Genomic DNA, 19076 nt, shown 5'->3' on the forward strand with positions numbered 1-19076 from the left:
TTACAAACACTGAAACAAGCTGGGCTCAGTGATACATGCCTATAATCCCAGTGAATGGGGAAATTGAGGCAGGAGGATTACATGTTCAAGGGCAAATATGCAACTTAGCAAGACCCAGTCTCGAAACAAAAAACAGAAAACGACTGGGGATGTAGCTTGGTGGTAAAGCACCCCTGAATTCAATTCCCAATACCAAGTAAGCAAATAAATTGAAACTTTTTCCTAGAGAAGTGATGTTTTTCCTTAGATTGAATATTAAAAATAATGACCTTAGAATTTCATATAAAAAAATCACTAAATCAGAGAGAATAGTGAATTCACCATTTTCCTATAGAAAACATAAAAGTGACTTAATTTTACTGACTGTAAAGACTGTCAAACACCAGTTATAGACAGAGACTGTTAGACTTCATTAGGAAAAGGGAGTAATAAACACCAATTCTTTAAGTCATAACATATAAGATCAAACTCTTAAATTAAAACTTTAAAAACTATGTACTTTCTTCACTAAAATTCTAAGTGGTCAGTCCTTATGAAGTTCTCACTTCCTGGCATTTACTTCAATATGCAAAAATTTTCTGCATAAAAATTAGTTAGGAAAAAAAAAAGAATTATAGTGTACTTCAACCACTGACTTCCTACCCCATAATCACAAAGTTCCACATTTAGAATATACTGCTATTATAACTGGGTTAAGCAAAAAAGGAAGTATATTTCTAACAGATATAACAGATAAGTCTGCAAGGTTACTAAAATTCAAATAGAGTTGAATAGTGCCAGAAAATGCTCAGAGTATTTATAATTTTAGGGCTCAGTTTACATGGCATCATAAAGTTCACTTCACTAATAAGCCTTAATTTATATTAAATTTTAATGTAAAAAATAATTATCAGGACCTTCAATACTTGTGAAGAAATACTACTGTGCATCAGAAGTAATCAGGAAACAATTTGCTAAGTATTAAGTAAACCATTGTTTTGGGTACTTACATTTATTCTCTAGAGATTTTTATACATCCTTAAACATTAGTTCTGCCTTTAAAACTGATACCATATATTATCAAATGTAACATAAAATAGTAAAAGCAGACCTATTTTATATGACTACTTCTCTACTTATTCCTATCTCATTGATCTGATTCCATTTCTATCTCAAATAATTTTTGTACTTTTCAACTGAATCAGCATCTGCATTAAAGCAAATTGAACTCAGCATTCCCCTACCCACCCCAATCATCAGTATTGAAAATTACTCTGCTTAATACAACTTTTAAAATATCATTCTTCAAATTTGGTTAACTATATGTAAAAAGCATGGAAGTTAAAGGAAAGAAAGACATAAAGGAGTCATAATAACAGTGTGGTAGGAAAAGAACTATTACCTATCATGTTTTAAACTTTGTCAGCTCTGTACAATCTAAAAATCAGGTGTGCTTTATATAAAGTAGCCAATTCAATCTCCAAAGAAGAGACATTAGAAAGAAACTGACTAAAGAGAAGACAAGCTTTAAAGTATTCAAATATTTGTTCAGTTATTAATTCACATTTGTAGAATAGAGCCATGGAAATTTTCAGAATTGTAGCTGGGCACAATGGCACATGCCTATAATCCCAGAAGCTCAAGAAGCAGAGACAAACAATCAGCAACTAAGTGAGGCCCTACACAACTTAGCAAGACCCTGTCTCAAAATAAAAAAATGAAAAAGGCTAGGGATATGGCTCAGTTGGTTAAGCACCTCTGGGTTCAATCCCTCATACCTAAAAAAAGGAAAAGAAAGGAAGGAAGGAAGAAAGAGACTTTCAGAATTATAAAATGTTCATTGCTAGAGTAAAGAGAAAATATACAGTTGAAGAATGCTTAGGAATAAGAAACAAATACTTGAAACTGGAGCCATCCAGAGTTATACTGGACATCCCCAGTCACACTAAATAGCCATTCATGCTCTTTCCATTAGTTGTTAGTATTTGCAGAGAACTAGTAAGAATATATTTTGCTTCTTTAAAAGGCAACTGAGCTTTAAAGAAGCTAATCCCTAAATTGATACACGGTAGTATACATGTTGATTATATTATTATTCACAAATATTCAGTGCCCCTTCTGTTAAGAAAATTATATATCCCCAGCTTGTTGCAATTTGGCATGACCCTGACTGACTAAGTCAATGTTACTGGAGTCATGTTCCTTTTTTTCCAGCTTCTGTAAGCACATATCCAAAAGGACCCTTTATAAATGTAAGTTCCTAAGTGACTCTATTATTCTGTTGTGAGCCACTATTTTAGGCTGTTTCAACTGGAACATATCCTGAACGACATAATACACTAACTTTTAAGAACAGGAAAATACAAATGTAATCAACCCTCCACACCTGAGGATACAGAAGCCATGCCATGGTTACCAAGGGTAAACTTAAGGAAACCTTGAATATCCATGGATTTTGATATCCCCACAGGGATCCTGGAAACCCCCTGCATATCAAGGGGCAACCTACCTATGTTTTTGTGTTTAAAAAAAAAAAACCACCACATGGAAGGTATCAAGAAAGTACAAATACTTTCTTACTGAAGACAGAGGAAGCAATCAGTTGCATGGAGACATTACTGTGAAATCTTTTTATATCCTTTGATCAAAAAAAAAAAAAAAAACAAGATATACTATTTAATTAAAAGAAACTCAAGCATATATAAAAAGAAACTATGACCCACATTACTTGATAAGTAAAGTTTAGAGTTACTCATTCCAATTTTTTTTAAATCTTTCACTCCTCCAGCTTTTCTTTCTCCATTCTTCTAATACACAAGCACAAGTCTTAATGTATTAAGTTTGAGATGTACAGAATAAATGAATCTAAATGGGGGGGTGTATATGTAGTTCCTAAAGAATGTATATGTAGTTCCTATATGTAGTTCCTAAAGAATGCACAGATTTAATCTACTTTTCAAGGGTGTTTATTAAGCAAGAAAAATGAACAATATTCTGGTCCTCTATATAATTAAGATGACAGGTCAGATTTGGAATATAACAACAACCCACAATTACTAAATGACCTGGATAATGATTTGGCTCTCATAGTGCAGTGCTTTATACAAGTAAGCTAACTAATCAGTGCAGGAATTCATGTACTTGTTCTACAAATCACAAGTAACATTATCTTGTGCTCTAAGACATAACACAAACAACTGGTGTTAAGAGCTACTTGTACCATACATAAACTGTGAAGTTTTATTGATAATATTCTTCCCCCTAAGTGTCAACAGTATCAAAAAGAATGTGACACCAAAGAATATATAAAACTATGAAATACAAGGGAAGCAGATCATAATTTATATGAAATATTGGAAAAATAAGTAAGGAATAGTCTGCTCATAAATAACTGCCACCCCACTAGAGGGGGAAGATATGTAACTATATACCAAAAATATAGCCGTCATGATAAAATTCTACAAAGAGTGGTCAAAGCATCTTCAACAACATCAAAAGCATTTAGCAGGGAAAGGACAGTACCTTACACAAACAATGATGAGAAAACCACATATCCTATGGAAAAGAAATAAGTTGGGGCTGGGGAGATAGCTCAGTCGGTAGAGTGCTAGCCTTGCAAACACAAGGCCCTGGGTTCGATCCCAGCACCGCAAAAAAAAAAAAAGAAAGAAAGAAGTTGGATCCTTATCTGATACCATATTTAAAAATTAACTTGAAATGGATTAAAGACCTACCTATAATACCCCAAACTATAGAACTTCTAGAAAACATACAAGAAATATTCATGACTTGGCAATGATTTCTTGATATGACACTAAAGGTACAGAAAACAAAAGCAAAAATAGACCTGAGGGGCTACATCACACTGGAAAACTTCTATCCGAAAGACATGGGGGACGGGAAGAACAGAGGAACTTTGGACTGGGCAAAGGGGAAAGGGGTATGGGGGTGGGAATGATAGTCAAATGAAATGTACATTATTACCCTATGTACGTGTATGACTGCACAAATGGCATGACTCTGTATCGTGTACAACCAGAGAAAAGACAAGCTGTGCCCCATTTGTGTACAATGAGTCAAAATGCATTCTGCTGTCATGTATAACTAATTAGAACAAATTTAAAAAACAAAGAAGAAAATATTTTGCAAATATTATTTTGCAAAAATATTTTGCAAATAGTCAAAATATTGCAAATTATATATCTAATAAGGAAGTTAAAACCACAACTCAACAAAAATTTTAAAAACCTGATTCAAAAACTTAAAAGAACTTTTTTCGAAGATAATAATATACAAATGACCCACAAGCATGTAAGAACATACTCAATATTACTGATTATTACAGAAATGAAAAAAAAAATCACAATGAAGTATCATTTCACACCCACATAATAGAATGGGTAATAAAGAAAATGACAAATACTGGCAGACAAGGAAAACCCTGTGTACTGTTAGCAGGTCTACATAAATGGTATAATTTATATGAAAAATGGTATGGTGGTTCCACAAACTACCAAATAACCCAATAATTCCACTTCTAGATAAATATTCCAATTGAAAGCAGGATCTCAAAAGTACTTTTGCACACCCATGTTCATGTCAGCATTATTCACAACTGCCAAGAGGAGGAGGCAACTCAAATGTCACTGACAGATGAATGGATATATTAAAATGTGACACAGAGATACAACAGAATATTACTCAACCTTTTAAAAACAGGAAATCTTGTCAAATACTACAATATGGATTATTTTGAAAACATTACACTAAGTGAAATAACAAAATACTGTATTATTTTCTTATATGAGATATCTGAGGTAGTCAAATTCACAGAAAGCAGAATGATGATTAATAGGGGCCAGGAGAAGGGGAAATGGTGAGTTTCCTTTCCATGAGTATAAAGTTGCAGTTTCGTAAAATGAAAATTTCTGGAGAGCTATTGCAAACAATGTGAATATACCTAACACTGCTGGAACTGTACACTTAAAAATTGTTAAGATGATAAATTTTTGTTATGTTTATCATGATTAAAAATGGTTGGAGGGATTGCACAGAGGATAATAAGAGAAACAGAGAATAATCAGAAGGGGGAAAACAGGAGTTTAAAATATAATCTTTTTTTTTTATTGTAAACAAATGGGATAAATGTTGTTTGTCTGTACATGGGTTAAAGGCATACCATTTGTATAATCATAAATTTACATATGGTAATGTTGTTTGATTCATTCTATTATTTTTTCCCTTCTCCCCCACCCCTCCCACCCTTCTTTTCCCTCTAAACAGTCTAAATGGTGTAAAACTGAAAGCATTCCCCCTAAAAACTGGAACAAGGCAGGGATGCCCTCTTTCACCACTTCTATTCAACATCGTACTTGAAATGCTAGCCAGAGCAATTAGACAGACCAAGGAAATTAAAGGAATACGAATAGGAAAAGAAGAACTCAAACTATCCCTATTTGCAGATGATATGATTATATACTTAGAGGAACCAGGAAATTCCACCAGAAAACTTTTAGAACTCATAAGTGAATTCAGTAAAGTAGAATCACTAAAATATAATCTTTAAGCTAAAATAGCTGTAGTTGAGTGAGAGCTGTTGGTTAGATTTCTAATGTTTCCTGGAACATTTCTAAGATGAAGCAAATTTGCAAATTAAGCAAAATAGAGTGACACAGTGTTTGTTTAGAAATATCTCCTCCACAAATTCCCTATGACTATCTAAGGTAACCTAAATCATTTTACTCTATGATCTCAGTATATTTAGTTCCTATTAATCTTATCCACCAGAAATGTAGACCTTAAACCTCTGAACCACAGAGAGATTTTATTCCCTCACAAAACCAGCATAGAACTTAGAATATAAAAGGCTTACAAAATATGCCCTTGATTAAAATGTTCTCCACTTCTTTCTTAGGTTATATGTGCTATTATAAAACTTCCAGTAGTTAAAACTATTCAAACTAATTTACATGCTAACTTTATTTATTATTACTATAATTAATTCCTTTCCTGCAAATCTGGCAGCTTTTTCTCAAGATCTCATTTATTATTCCTAACTTTTATTGTGATATCTATTACATACTGTCTACTTCCTAGAACAAAGCAACAGTATTTTATGAAAGTATTCAGTAACATTTTTTCTTTGTCACTCTCTAAAATTCTAAGGAGTCTCGCTTCTATATCGATGTTTTAGAAAATGAATTGTTTTAGTCAGCTTTTCTACTACTATGGCTAAAAGACCTGACAAGAACAATTTTAGAGAAGGAAAAGTTTATTTGGGGGCTCATAGTTTCAGTGGTCTCAGTCCATAGACAACCAGCTCCATTCACTGGGGCTCGAGGTAAGGCTAAACCTCATGGTAGAAGATGGTAGTAGAGGGAAGGGGCTGGATATCACATCAGGAAGCAGAGAGATACTCCACTTATCAGATACAAAATATATACCTCAAAGCACACCCCTAATGTCCACCCCTTCTAGCCACACCCTGCCTTCAGTTATCACTCAGTTAAACTCCATCAGGGGATCTTAATTCACTGATCAGGTTAAGGCTCTCATAACCAATCATTTCACCTCTGAATGTTCTTGTATTGTCTCACATATGAGCTTTTAGGGGACACCTAATACCTAAACCATAACATGAATTCATGTTGTTTTTCTACACCCATCACAATATATTAATAACATAAAAATTAAAATTTGCCTTTTAAACATTTATCCTTTCAAGCCTAATAATATTTGATGCCTAATATTTTATGCCAAGAAGTAAATAGACATAGGCAATATAATTGTGACTTGCAAAGTATTAATAACTAAAACTTATAAGAAAAACTAAATTCCTTTAAAAGTAAAGCAAACTCAATTACTCACTTCACACATGTATATGGAGAAATTAGAACATAACCTATGGTATTAAATTGTTTAACAGACAGATAAAAACGTAGGGGTATGTGTGTGTATGCATTCCCCAGCTTAGTCCACTAAGATGGTCTAAAAGTATTATCACCCCAAGTAGATCTTGTCCTGGATTTTGATTTCTAAATACTGTTCCTCTCTAAAAGAAACCAAGGTTGCCTTCATAGGTGATTGACTCATGGACTGGAAAAGTAAAGTTCAAACTTAGTATGGAAGATCCTGTAACTTCAAAAAATGATTGAGAAATGTCAAAAGAACATAGCAATGCAAACAAAAATGACTTAAAAAAAAGCAGATCCATCATTGCTTAGGCCAAGGGCAGAAAAAGACAGACTGCAAAGAAGCAGAGGAGTATTTGGAGGTGATGGAAATGTTCGGCACATTTATTTTTGTGGGTTGCTTTCCATTGATATACACATCTATCAAACTCATCAACCTGTATATTTTAAAGGAACAAACATGTAAATTCTACCTCCGAGAAAATTAGAAAAAAAAGTCACAATGGCCATATCTGAGGAATGTCAAAATAAATAATACTGGCCAGGCACAGTGGCATACACCTATACTCCTAGCAATTCCAGAGGCTGAGACAGGAGAATAACAAGGTCAGTTTCACAACTTAGCAAGGTCCTAAGAAACTTATTGAGACCCTGTCTCAAAACAAAAAAATTTAAAGGGGCCTGGGATATAGTCCCCAGTCAGTGGTGAAGCATCCCTGGGTATAATCCCCTGTATCAAAATAAATAATAGTTATAGAATGAAGTCTAGTGAATAAAACAACTCACTAATGAGTCCACAGTGATAAATAAACAAATAAGCTGAAGAGAAAGAAAAGTAATTGTTTAGAATAAATTCAGAAGAATGATGGAGTCATAAAAATGACCAGTTTGCAATCATGATAGCAATACCTGACTCAGGAAAATTTATTTACAATGCTGTAACTGTTGGGTGAAAGTCTGATGAGAAACAATACATTTATATAGACTCAAAGTGTCTTCCTACGAAACAATATAAGGAGAAAAAAACAGTAAACTTAAAGTGGCAGCACTGTTTTGTTTAAATTCACAATTAAATTTTGTTAAAATTTACCAATTATAAAAGTATAAAAGACATTACTCTCTCTCAATATAATTCAAAGAGACATCGCTCTGTAGTCCTGCCAGTAAGTATACAATCTGAATCTAATGATGCATTAGAAGAAAATCCCAAGTTAGGAGTCATTATACAAAATAAATTACCTAAACTCTTTAAAATTTCACTGTCAAGAAAAAAAGCTAGGAAATTAGTCTAGATTAAAGAAACACAAAAAATAAACTGTTGGTTCTGTTCAGGAGTCAGGGAGAAAAAAATAGCAAAAAGAAGCATGTTGAGATATAGGCACAGTGGTACACATCTGTATACCAGCTATTCTGAAAGCTGAGGCAAGAGGATTGCAAGTTTGAGGTCAGCCTGGGCAACTTAGTGAGATACTATCTCAAAATAAAATAAAAAGGATTGGGAATATGGTTCAGTGGTAAAGCATTTGCCTCCCATGTGTGTGGCCTTGAGTTCAATCCCCAGGACTGCCAAAACACAACAACAAAAAGTCTAAGATGGCAGAACACAAACACAGCAAATTAATTTATTAATTTTAGGAATAATCTTGACCATGAATTATAGATCCCTTTTATCAATTATGTTTAATGCTATCATCTATTAAATATAAAATTATTATTTGGGTTTCTTTTCTCTAAAATTTATTCCCTTGCCATTGAGTATACTGAGATTTATAAATCCATTTCTATACAAAACAACCTTACAAAGTTTTCTTACTTAATTTCAAAATGTTTGCCCATCCACTTACAAAACATTGAAAATTCTGACAAAAGAAAGCATTATGTTTAGAAACTATCTTGTCAATCTTCACAGTAACTCTTCCAGGAAAAAATTATTATTCCTGTTTTGCAAACAGAGATTATAATTAAGCCAAGGTAACTAAAAAATAGGTGGCATCATGGAAGCTTAGTATATCTACAGAGAGATTTATAACACTAGTGTATCAATGGGATACAATGGAAAGTGTCAGATATATTACATAAGCCTAAGCAATCTTACCACATCTCATTGTTTTAAATATTTATTTTTCATACCTTGGTATTATACTGGCTCTGAAAAGAATCAGTGATCCTGGCAACGTTAAGGCTGTAGTCTACCCCTTAGTATCTATGAATCTATGTAATCATAAAATTGCCATATAATACTAGTTAAGAACAACCATAAACCCTGAAAATCTTGACGACATGTACTTTACCCATCAAGAAAAAGATCTACATATTCCTGTATTATCTCTTATAAGAATTTAATGGGTCTTTCCTAAATTCCATAGCAATCCTTTTCTCATTCTTCATTTATTTATTTATTTATATTTTTCACAGACTGCATTTTGATTCATTGTACATAAATGGAGTACATCACTTCATTTCTATGGTTTTATACGATATAGATTCACAGCAATTTTTATAAATATCAAAATATAAATGTAGCTTGGGGTAAAATTTTCTCAATCGTGTGCATCTCTAAATGATGGAAATCAGAAAATAAATGAAGACTGACTGCACAAGGAAAACGAACTCTATCATGTGAATATGAAAAACAATAGAAGTGTGAGATTTTTGTAATTTCTAAAAATACCTCAAGTATTACACAGGCCATTTCCAAACTCAGCAGTTCAAAAGTCTACCTAAATAAATCTTAAGTGCAAAGAAATCAGATATGTAGCATTTTTCATTAGTATGCCAAAGACATGAAGTACAGGATCAAAGATGAAATTAAATATTAAATTATTTAACATAAGCTATTTAGTTCACTTTTATCCTCATCATAATCTGCTTTTTCAAAGTGATTACCTATCGCTGATTTAGAGTTCAAAAGTAAGTCAGAATACGGATGAAAAATTACAAAATAAACAATTTATTCAACTTTATTCATTTTTTTAAAAAATAGCCTACCTGAATCCTCTACGGTTTCATGAGTTTCACCATCATCGGTCACTTCAAATTCTTTCACAAAGTTTGAGGGAAACAGTCCCAACTTGTTGTTCAGGGTTCCACTCCACCAACCTTCTTCTACCTGAAAGAGTTCACAACTCAAAAATAATAAAAATTTCTTTTAAGTGAAAACCTTCAGTCTATGAAAACCTAAGTTACAAAACACATGAACAAAGTTAAGGATACAAAATAAATCCTTTAAAATAAAAGGGGGAAAAATATATTTTAACTAAATCTAAATGGATTAATCATATATGGAACTAATATTAATTGTCCCTTAAAATATTTACAATGCAGATTTGTAATCAATCATAACCTATGAAGTAAATTACTTTTCATGAAAATATCAGATAATCAAGAATAATGTATTAACAGCAATAAGTTCAGAGTTCACTTTTAGAATGTCAGTTTTTTAAATATCACTGGGCCTTGGTGTATAATTATGACATACATTATTTAAGATATTTAGAAAAATTTTGACTTATTTGATGACTAAACAAAAAAATTACCAACCCCACACTTGAACAGTGATTTTTAATCATAAAGCATAATAATTACTTTTAAATATCCAAAACCACAATCTACTAAACACCCCCATCAAAGTGAAATCTTTATGAATCAAATCCTTTAGAAAAAGATTTACACTAATAACTGCGTTACTCAATTTCCATGAAGTTATTTAATAAAATATTTCATACACACACACACATATATATTTATATTTTATTCTTTGAGACAGGGTTTCACTAAGTTGCTTAGAGCCTCGCTAAGTTACTGAGGCTGGTTTTGAACTGTGATTCTCCTGCCTCAGGTCCTTGAGTTGCTGGGATTACATATATGCACCACCCCACCAGGTTCATAATTCTTTAAATGTATAGATTCTGCTAAGGATGCTAACATATATTATCCTTACCTCTTCATTAATATCAATAATATCTCCCACTTTCAGCTCCAGTTCATCCTCATTTTGTGGAATGTACTCAAAAAGAACTTTACACTGTCGTTTCTTGGTCTCTACAGGAAATAACAATAAAAAATTACGTTAAGAAAGATTAATTCTAAAAAATAGGACCTTTGCTTACATGTTTATCATTATAGGACCGGTATGAATGAATAAGACAATAAATAACTATTCTAAGAACTTCACCACAAACAATCCTGGTTGGCATTTTTAACTCTGCCCTCATAACACATTCATCCCCAAATAAATTCAACTATAAATAAGGTACAAGGTTTCCAGCAATGACACCAATTTATATTATCTGATCCTGCTAATTCCACAAAAGCAAAACATCCATTACCAATTTTAAGACAACAAAAACAAACAATGACATTTTGACCCAACAAATTTGTTGTAAGTCCTCTGGGTCAGTGATTTTCAAACTACTTCCTGATCAAAGCCTAAAAATATTTAAAATATGCTACTTTGAAGAGTGTCTTCAGTAAAAAGAGGCAAAATGCACAAACCTAAAATATATTTTAGCTTTTTCAACAGCTCTTATTTTCTGACAAATAAAAATTAAACGTAAGTGAAGATAAAAATAATTCTACTTTATAAGTTTGATTTATTCAAAACATGATCATTTGTTATAATCCAGGATGTGTGTTCAACATATTTCAAGCTCTAAGAACGAGAACTCAGATCCATTCTCATCTTTAAAAGTGAATCATTAAGCAGTTATGGGTAGATAACCAGGTACAGTTGATTACAGTTACTATTCCTGCTACTCAAAATATGTTCCTCAGACCAGCAATAGTTACTACCTACTCCAGACCTGTGTGTTACGGACTGAATTATGTCCCCCTTAAAATTGATGTCCTAATCCCATTGTGCACTTGGTGACAGGGTCTTTTGAGAGGTAATTAAGGTTAAAAGAGGCCAAGCAGATGGAGCCCTAATTAGAAAGGACTAGTATCCTTATAAAAGAGGAAAAGATCAGAAAGGACTAGTATTCCTTTAAAAGAAGAAGAGACATCAGCCCACCACTGTCCTCTCTCCCCTCTCCTCATCAGAATGGACATTCATGTGAAAAAGCAGTAAGAAGGTGACTTCTACAAGCCAGGAGGAGAGAGAATCATCAAAAACTGATACCAAAGGTACTCTGAAAGACTTCTAAACCTTCAAAACTGTGACAAAGTTTCTATTATTTAAGTCAGCAACTCTGTGGTATTTTGTTATGGCAACCCTAAAAGAATAAATTCAAATATGTACTTTAACTGGATCACTTAGGCTTGCACTCAATGATCCAGTTATCCTGTTTGATGTGAATCTGAAATGTCCCCCAAAAGTTCATGTAATTAAGGTAATGCAGCAATGTCCAGAGTTGAGGCTTTAAAGACAATGTTAGATCATGAGGACTGTAATCTCATTAGTGGACTAATTCATTTAATGAATCCATTTAGTGGATTAATCCATTTAATGGTTAATAATATCAATGGCACGTGGTTGGAGGAATTACATCACTAAGGGGATGCCCTTGACATTATATTTTGTCCCACGTCCCTTTCTTTTTCTCTTTCCAGGCTGCCATGAACTGAGTAGCTTTCCTCTAAAACGCCTTGATATTCTGCCACATCTCAAGCCCAGAACCAGCCTAAAAGAACTGAATCCACTGAAACCAGGAGCCAAAAGAAATCTTTCCTCCTCTAAGTTGTTCTTGTCTGATGTTTCAGTCACAGCAACAAAAAGGTGACTAACACGCTTATCTTTAATTTCTTGAAAATGGCATATCCTATTCTTTCTAAAATTTAAATGTACTGTTTCTCTTGCCAAGAACCCATTACTTTCATCCATAAATCTCACTCGGTCTGGCCTTCAATTCATTTTCAGTTCTCCACTAAGAAACACTAACTCCCAACAATCTTTATGGATTAGGTAACTCTACCTTTGTGCTTCTGTAGTATCATGTACCCTACCCTACTGGATTCTACAACCTATCTGCTATTGATAATTCACCTTTCTCCTTTTCAGGTTATCACACTGACTTATTTCTTATGAGTATCCCCCTCTACTCTAGAGACTAAAGAAGAGTAATGGGCATTTGGTTTATTAATTGCTCTCTCCTAACAATATCTTAGTCTATGTAGCTATTACAAAATACCTGAGATCAGGTGACATAAAGAATAGAAAATTTTTCTCACAATTCTGGAGGCTGAAGATCAAGATCAAGGTGCCAGAAGGGTCAATGTCTGGTGAGGGCCCTCTTGATACACAGTCCTTAACTTTGCAGAAAATGGAAAGGCAAAAACAGGACCAAAACTACTTCCGTCTGGACCTTTTATAAAGCGTTAATTAATTCATGACAGCATACCCCTCAAGAATTAATAATTTTCAAAAAGTCCCACTTCCTAATATCACAACAATGGGAATTATGTTTCAACCTAAATTTTGGAAGGGACTATCATTCAAACCAGAGCAGTATCCATTAAATTTTTTTGAACAATTAATCAACAAGCACCTATGTCTAACCATATGGGATCAATACCAATTAGTATTATCCCAAGTGTCTACATTCCATCAGCAGTAATTCTAACAAAATTTATCTTAACAATTTAAATGTACACTTAAAGACCTCAACAATTAGTGATGCACTTGCATACATGAGATAGTAAAATATTCAGTGCAAACTACAAATATTCCAAAAACTAACAAAATGAACAGGTTTAAACTGGAGCAAATGAGGAAGAGTCTAAAGCAAGAGAATCACAAGTTGGAGAGCAGCCTGGGAAAATTAGTAAGACCCTGCCTCAAAAAATGAAAAGGGGGTAGCGTGTGTGACTGGGATGTAACTCACATGATACAGTGCTTATTCAGCAAGCACAAGGCACCAGATTCAATTCAGGAAGGAAGGAAGGAAGGAAGGAAGGAAGGAAGGAAGGAAGGAAGGAAGGGAGGGAGGGAGGGAGGGAGGGAGGGAGGGAGGGAGGGAGGAAGGAAGGAAGGAAGGAAGGAAGGAAGGAAGGAAGGAAGGAAGGAAGGAAGGAAGGAGATTCAATAAAACATTTACATAATGAAAGAGGAACAAGGTAACATATAAGAAAATAAAATAAATGTGGCAGATATTCTAGAAGAAGGAAACAGTTTTATCAACAAAATCACATTTGGTAATAAAATGATTATAAGGAGAGGTGCTAACAGAGAATCCTAAGAAGCAATCAAGATAGGCAGAATTTCACTACATCAAATCATAATCATACACATCTCTGAGTAAACTTTTTGTAAAGAAAGATGACATGCTACAATACAATACCATTGACTTATAAGTCAGGAGATGAAGGTACTAGTACAGTCACATAATATATTTAGTTCACCTAAATTCTTTAGAATCAGTTTCCAGGTTATTTAAAGGCAGAAAGAGAAAGAGAGAATGAGAACAAGAAAGATGAACTGGATAACATTATACTTAATTTCATTCTCTGACATTTTATAATCTATGAAATTATTTATCAAGGGAAAAAAGTTTAACTGAACACACCCCCCAAAAGAAACATATTACATAATATACATACAACCAACCATATGGAAAACAGACATGACAATCAAGTAGAATGAACTGAGTATCCAAATAGTTCAAACTCCAAAAGTTTTCCCTCCTTCCTAAAACAATCATTTGCATCTGATTTTTTATTGTTATAAGAAATGAAACCAAAGAAAGCAAGCAATGACAATAATTTCATAAATGACCTAGACTTCCTAGTAAAATTTTTAAAAGGTCACCTTTCCTTCACTCAGGTAAATTTTTAAGTAATAATTTGAAGAAAATAGTTTTATGTATACTTCAGGAAATCTTCCCATCTCTTGCACTATCCACAGAATCCCTAAATAGTTTTGCAAGTTGCTGCAATAAGCAGGCAAAAATGTATTCATTAATGGATTTTTGTTGTTGTTTTCAGATAGTAGGGATTGAACCTAGGAGTGCTCTATCACTGAGCTACATACATCCCCAGCCCTTACAAGGTCTTGCTAAATTTCCCAAGCTGGCCTTGAACTTGTGATTCTCCTACCTTAGACTCCCAGGTGTGTGCCCTGCATCCAGGATTAAAGGATTCATTTTATTTAGCATTTCATAGACAAGGGGGAAATTATCTATATTATTGAAAAGAAAAATTGATTTTGCTAAGGCTGCTCTTAAAAGGAGAAAATCTATTTTTCTGATAATTCTAGATCTTTTTATTTTTTTTTTATTGTAAACAAATGGGATACATGTTGTTTCTCTGTTTGTACATGGCGTAAAGGCATACCATTTGTGTATTCATAAATTTACATAGAGTAATGTTGTTTGATCCATTCTGTTATTTTTTCCCTTCCCCCCACCCCTCCCACCCCTCTTTTCCCTCTATACAGTACTTCCTTCCTCCATACTTGCCCCCCTCCCTAACCCTAACTCTAACCCTAACACTAACCCTTCCCTCCCCCCCATTATGTGTCATCATCCACTTATTAGCGATATCATTTGTCCTTTGGCTTTTTGAGATTGGCTTATCTCACTTAGCATGATATTCTCCAATTTCATCCATTTGCCTGCAAATGCCATAATTTTATCATTCTTTATGGCTGAGTAATATTCCATTGTATATATATACCACAGTTTCTTTATCCACTCATCAATTGAAGGGCATCTAGGTTGGTTCCACAGTCTGGCTATTGTGAATTGAGCAGCTATGAACATTGATGTGGCTGTGTCTCTGTAGTATGCTGATTTTAAGTCCTTTGGGTATAGGCCGAGGAGTGGGATAGCTGGGTCAAATGGAGGGTCCATTCCAAGTTTTCTAAGGAATCTCCACACTGCTTTCCAGAGTGGCTGCACTAATTTGCAGCCCCACCAGCAATGTATGAGTGTACCTTTCTCTCCACATCCTCGCCAACACCTGTTGTTGCTCGTATTCTTGATAATCGCCATTCTAATTGGGGTGAGATGGAATCTTAGGGTGGTTTTGATTTGCATTTCTCTTATTACTAGAGATGTTGAACATTTTTCCATATGTTTGTTGATTGCTTGTAGATCTTCTTCTGTGAAGTGTCTATTCATTTCCTTAGCCCATTTGTCGACTGGATTATTTGAATTCTTGGAGTAAAGTTTTTTGAGTTCTTTATAGATTCTGGAGATTAGTGCTCTATCTCAAGTATGATTGGCAAAGATATTCTCCCATTCTGTAGGCTCTTTCTTCGCATTGCTGATAGTTTCCTTTGCTGAGAGAAAGCTTTTTAGTTTGAATCTATCCCAGTGGTTGATTCTAGCTTTTATTTCTTGTGCTATGGGAGTCCTGTTAAGGAAGTCTGATCCTAGACCAACAAGGTGAAGATTTGGACCTACTTTTTCTTCTATAATCTGCAGGGTCTCTGGTCTGATTCCGAGGTCCTTAATCCATTTTGAGTTTAGTTTCGTGCATGGTGAGAGATATGGGTTTAGTTTCATTCTGTTGCATATGGATTTCCAATTCTCCCAGCACCATTTGTTGAAGAGGCTATCTTTTCTCCATTGCATATTTTTGGCACCTTTGTCTAGTATGAGAAAATTGTATTTATTTGGGTTTGTGTCCGTGTCCTCTATTCTATACCATTGATCTACCTTTCTATTTTGGTACCAATACCATGCCGTTTTTGTTACTATTGCTTTGTAGTAGAGTTGAAGATCTGGTATTGCAATACCCCCTGTTTCACTCTTCCTGCTAAGTATTGCTTTAGCTATTCTGGGTTTCTTATTCTTCCAGATGAATTTCATAATTGCTTCTTTTTCTTATGTCTCAATATATCCTAAAATGGGACTTAAAGTAATTAGAGAATTTTGAGTGAGTCAATTAACATGAACAGGCATGTCAATTAACCTTAAACATAGTCATATTTTAACCAATACTTACCAATTTTTCCTTTCGTACTAGGTATGAGTTTTTAAATTAGCTTGCCAAATGATTTGCAAAGGAAATTTTCATTTTTAAAAGGAAAATGTCACAATGAATAGTAAACATCTACACAGCCCCTATTATTACTATTAAATGTGAGTGGTTTAAATGTTTTTCACGTAATTTCATTACATGTTTTCACGTAATTTCATGTTTTTCACGTAATATTTGCATTATGGGTTCACTCATAAGTTGAGTTGCCAACATACTGAATTCAACCATTAATTTAATTAGCAGAATAATTAAAGGAATTTTGAGATTTTCCACATTACAAATTACACAATGTCTACCCATATATATTGATCAATTATTAATTTTACAGTGGATCAGAATCTATGCTAAACACAAAGGGAAAAAAACCCAAATAGAAAAGCAAATTGTCAACAGAGATATAAATGAACTTAAGTCAAATTTTTAAAATAACTACTTTCTTATCGCAAAAACATCCAAATAATTTTTCAGAGTTACAAAGAAATTAAAAGAATTTTTAAATCAGTATTTTTGTAAGTAAAATTGTTAACTAAAAAGAGAATAAAGGAGGCACAGCAAAGGTAGAAACATATTTCACGTTCTTATAATATGTACCGGCACTACTGTAAGTCTTTCACAAACATCTCCCACTTTTCATTATTTCACCAATTATAAAACAAACACCATAGGGCTAAAATGGGGCAAAACTAAAATACTCACTTCTGACATCCCCACTTCTAAACCATTTCTATTAACACTACAGCATGAAGCATACAATGGATCACTGTACATTACATATGTTAAATTCAAAGGTAAAATTCTAATGATTCTTTAAAGCATAAGACAATAATTAGAAACATTTACCAAGCACTTAAAATAATTACTTAACATGTTAACACCTCTAAAATTCCATGAGATAATTCCTACTTTCATCCCTATTTTAGAGTAACCTGATGTTCGCCCCATAAGACTTTAAGTTCTAAATAATGATTCACACCCACCCTATCCTATCTAGCAGTTTTAACTGCCTAGAACAACACTACTTCTCATGGTAATATACCCACAGATATTTAGGCATTCAGTACATAGTAGTCCAAAAGTTTCAGAAAACACTTTTTAAAGTTTTGTAGTTTTTGAAAAAAAAAAAAAAATGTGTGTGGGACTGTCATTGTAGCTCAGAGTGCTTGCCTAGTATATGTGAGGCACTGGGTATATATAAAAATTAAGCAAAGGTTCATCAACAACTTAAAAAAAATTTTTTTAACCCAAATGTGTGAAATTCACACTGAAGTATAGTTACTTTCCTTATTCTTTCTCTATTAAGACAAAAAAGCCTTAATTTTCAAACAGATGGCATCAAGAATGGTATGTATTTCAGGCCTAAAACAGATCTGAATATTCACAGATCAAACAAAACTCTTCAATTATGAAATCATTTCTAACTGAAGATAACTGTCCTTAATCTTTCCATCAAATGCTAAAATAAAAAGCATATCACACATTGAAGCTGAGAGACTGAATGTGAAAACTTCAGAAACAATAGCAAAATGACTCCTGATTCACTTTTTTGTTCTATCTGGCTCTGCAAGATTGTTATGGTTTAGATGTGAGGTGTCCCCCAAAAGTTCACATGTGAGGCAATGCAGGAGTTCAGAGGAGAAATGATTGGGTTGTAAGAGTCTTACAATCAGTGAATTAATCCCTATGGGATTAACTGAAATGGTAGGGTGTGGCTGGAGGAAATTGGAATTGGGATGTGGCTTTGGGGTATATATTTTGTATCTGGAAAATGGAGTCTGTCTGTGTCTGTCTCTTTCTTTCTCTCTCTCTCTTTCTCTCTCTCTCTCTGATTCCTGATGATGCGAGCTGCTTTCCTCTGCCATGTTCTTCCACCATGGTGTTCTGCCTCACCTGTAGCCCCAAGGAATTGAGCTGGCCTTCTATGAATTAAGACCTCTGAAACCACGAGCCCTCAAATAAACCTTTCTTCCTCTATAATTGTGCTGATCAGATACTTTTAGTAACAGCAGCAAAAAAGCTGACTAAAACAAAGATTTATCTTCAGGTTTTATTCCAGCATTTAAATTCAATGAAATTAATTATCAAACTTTTTTAATTTGTCAAAGTTTTTTAATTGATTTCCTTCTCCCGTAAACAAAGAAAACTGTCAAATATTAGGAAACATATTCAACCACTTGCCATGACTGAATCCTTAAGAATTCTCTCTTCTTTAGGAATAAAAATTTTATAATACTTAGACCACAAGACAAAAGTTCAAGCTGCTCAAAA

The 19076-nt window shown here is 33.7% G+C and overlaps 1 protein-coding gene across 3 annotated transcripts in view; it reads right to left on the minus strand.

The window, feature by feature from the left end:
- Positions 1–19076, minus strand: part of CD2AP (CD2 associated protein) — a 147401-nt gene that overhangs the window by 64218 nt on the left and 64107 nt on the right. For all 3 annotated transcript variants that reach the window (XM_079148305.1, XM_079148307.1, XM_079148306.1), the window contains exons 4-5: positions 10831–10931; positions 9879–9999 (exon numbers count right to left, since the gene is read on the minus strand). In XM_079148305.1, coding sequence (XP_079004431.1) covers positions 9879–9999; positions 10831–10931 — 222 coding nt within the window. The remainder of the gene's footprint in view (positions 1–9878; positions 10000–10830; positions 10932–19076) is intronic.

The sequence above is a fragment of the Sciurus vulgaris genome (assembly GCF_902686455.1).
Source record: "Sciurus vulgaris genome assembly, chromosome: 7".
Taxonomy (NCBI): Eukaryota; Metazoa; Chordata; class Mammalia; order Rodentia; family Sciuridae; genus Sciurus; species Sciurus vulgaris.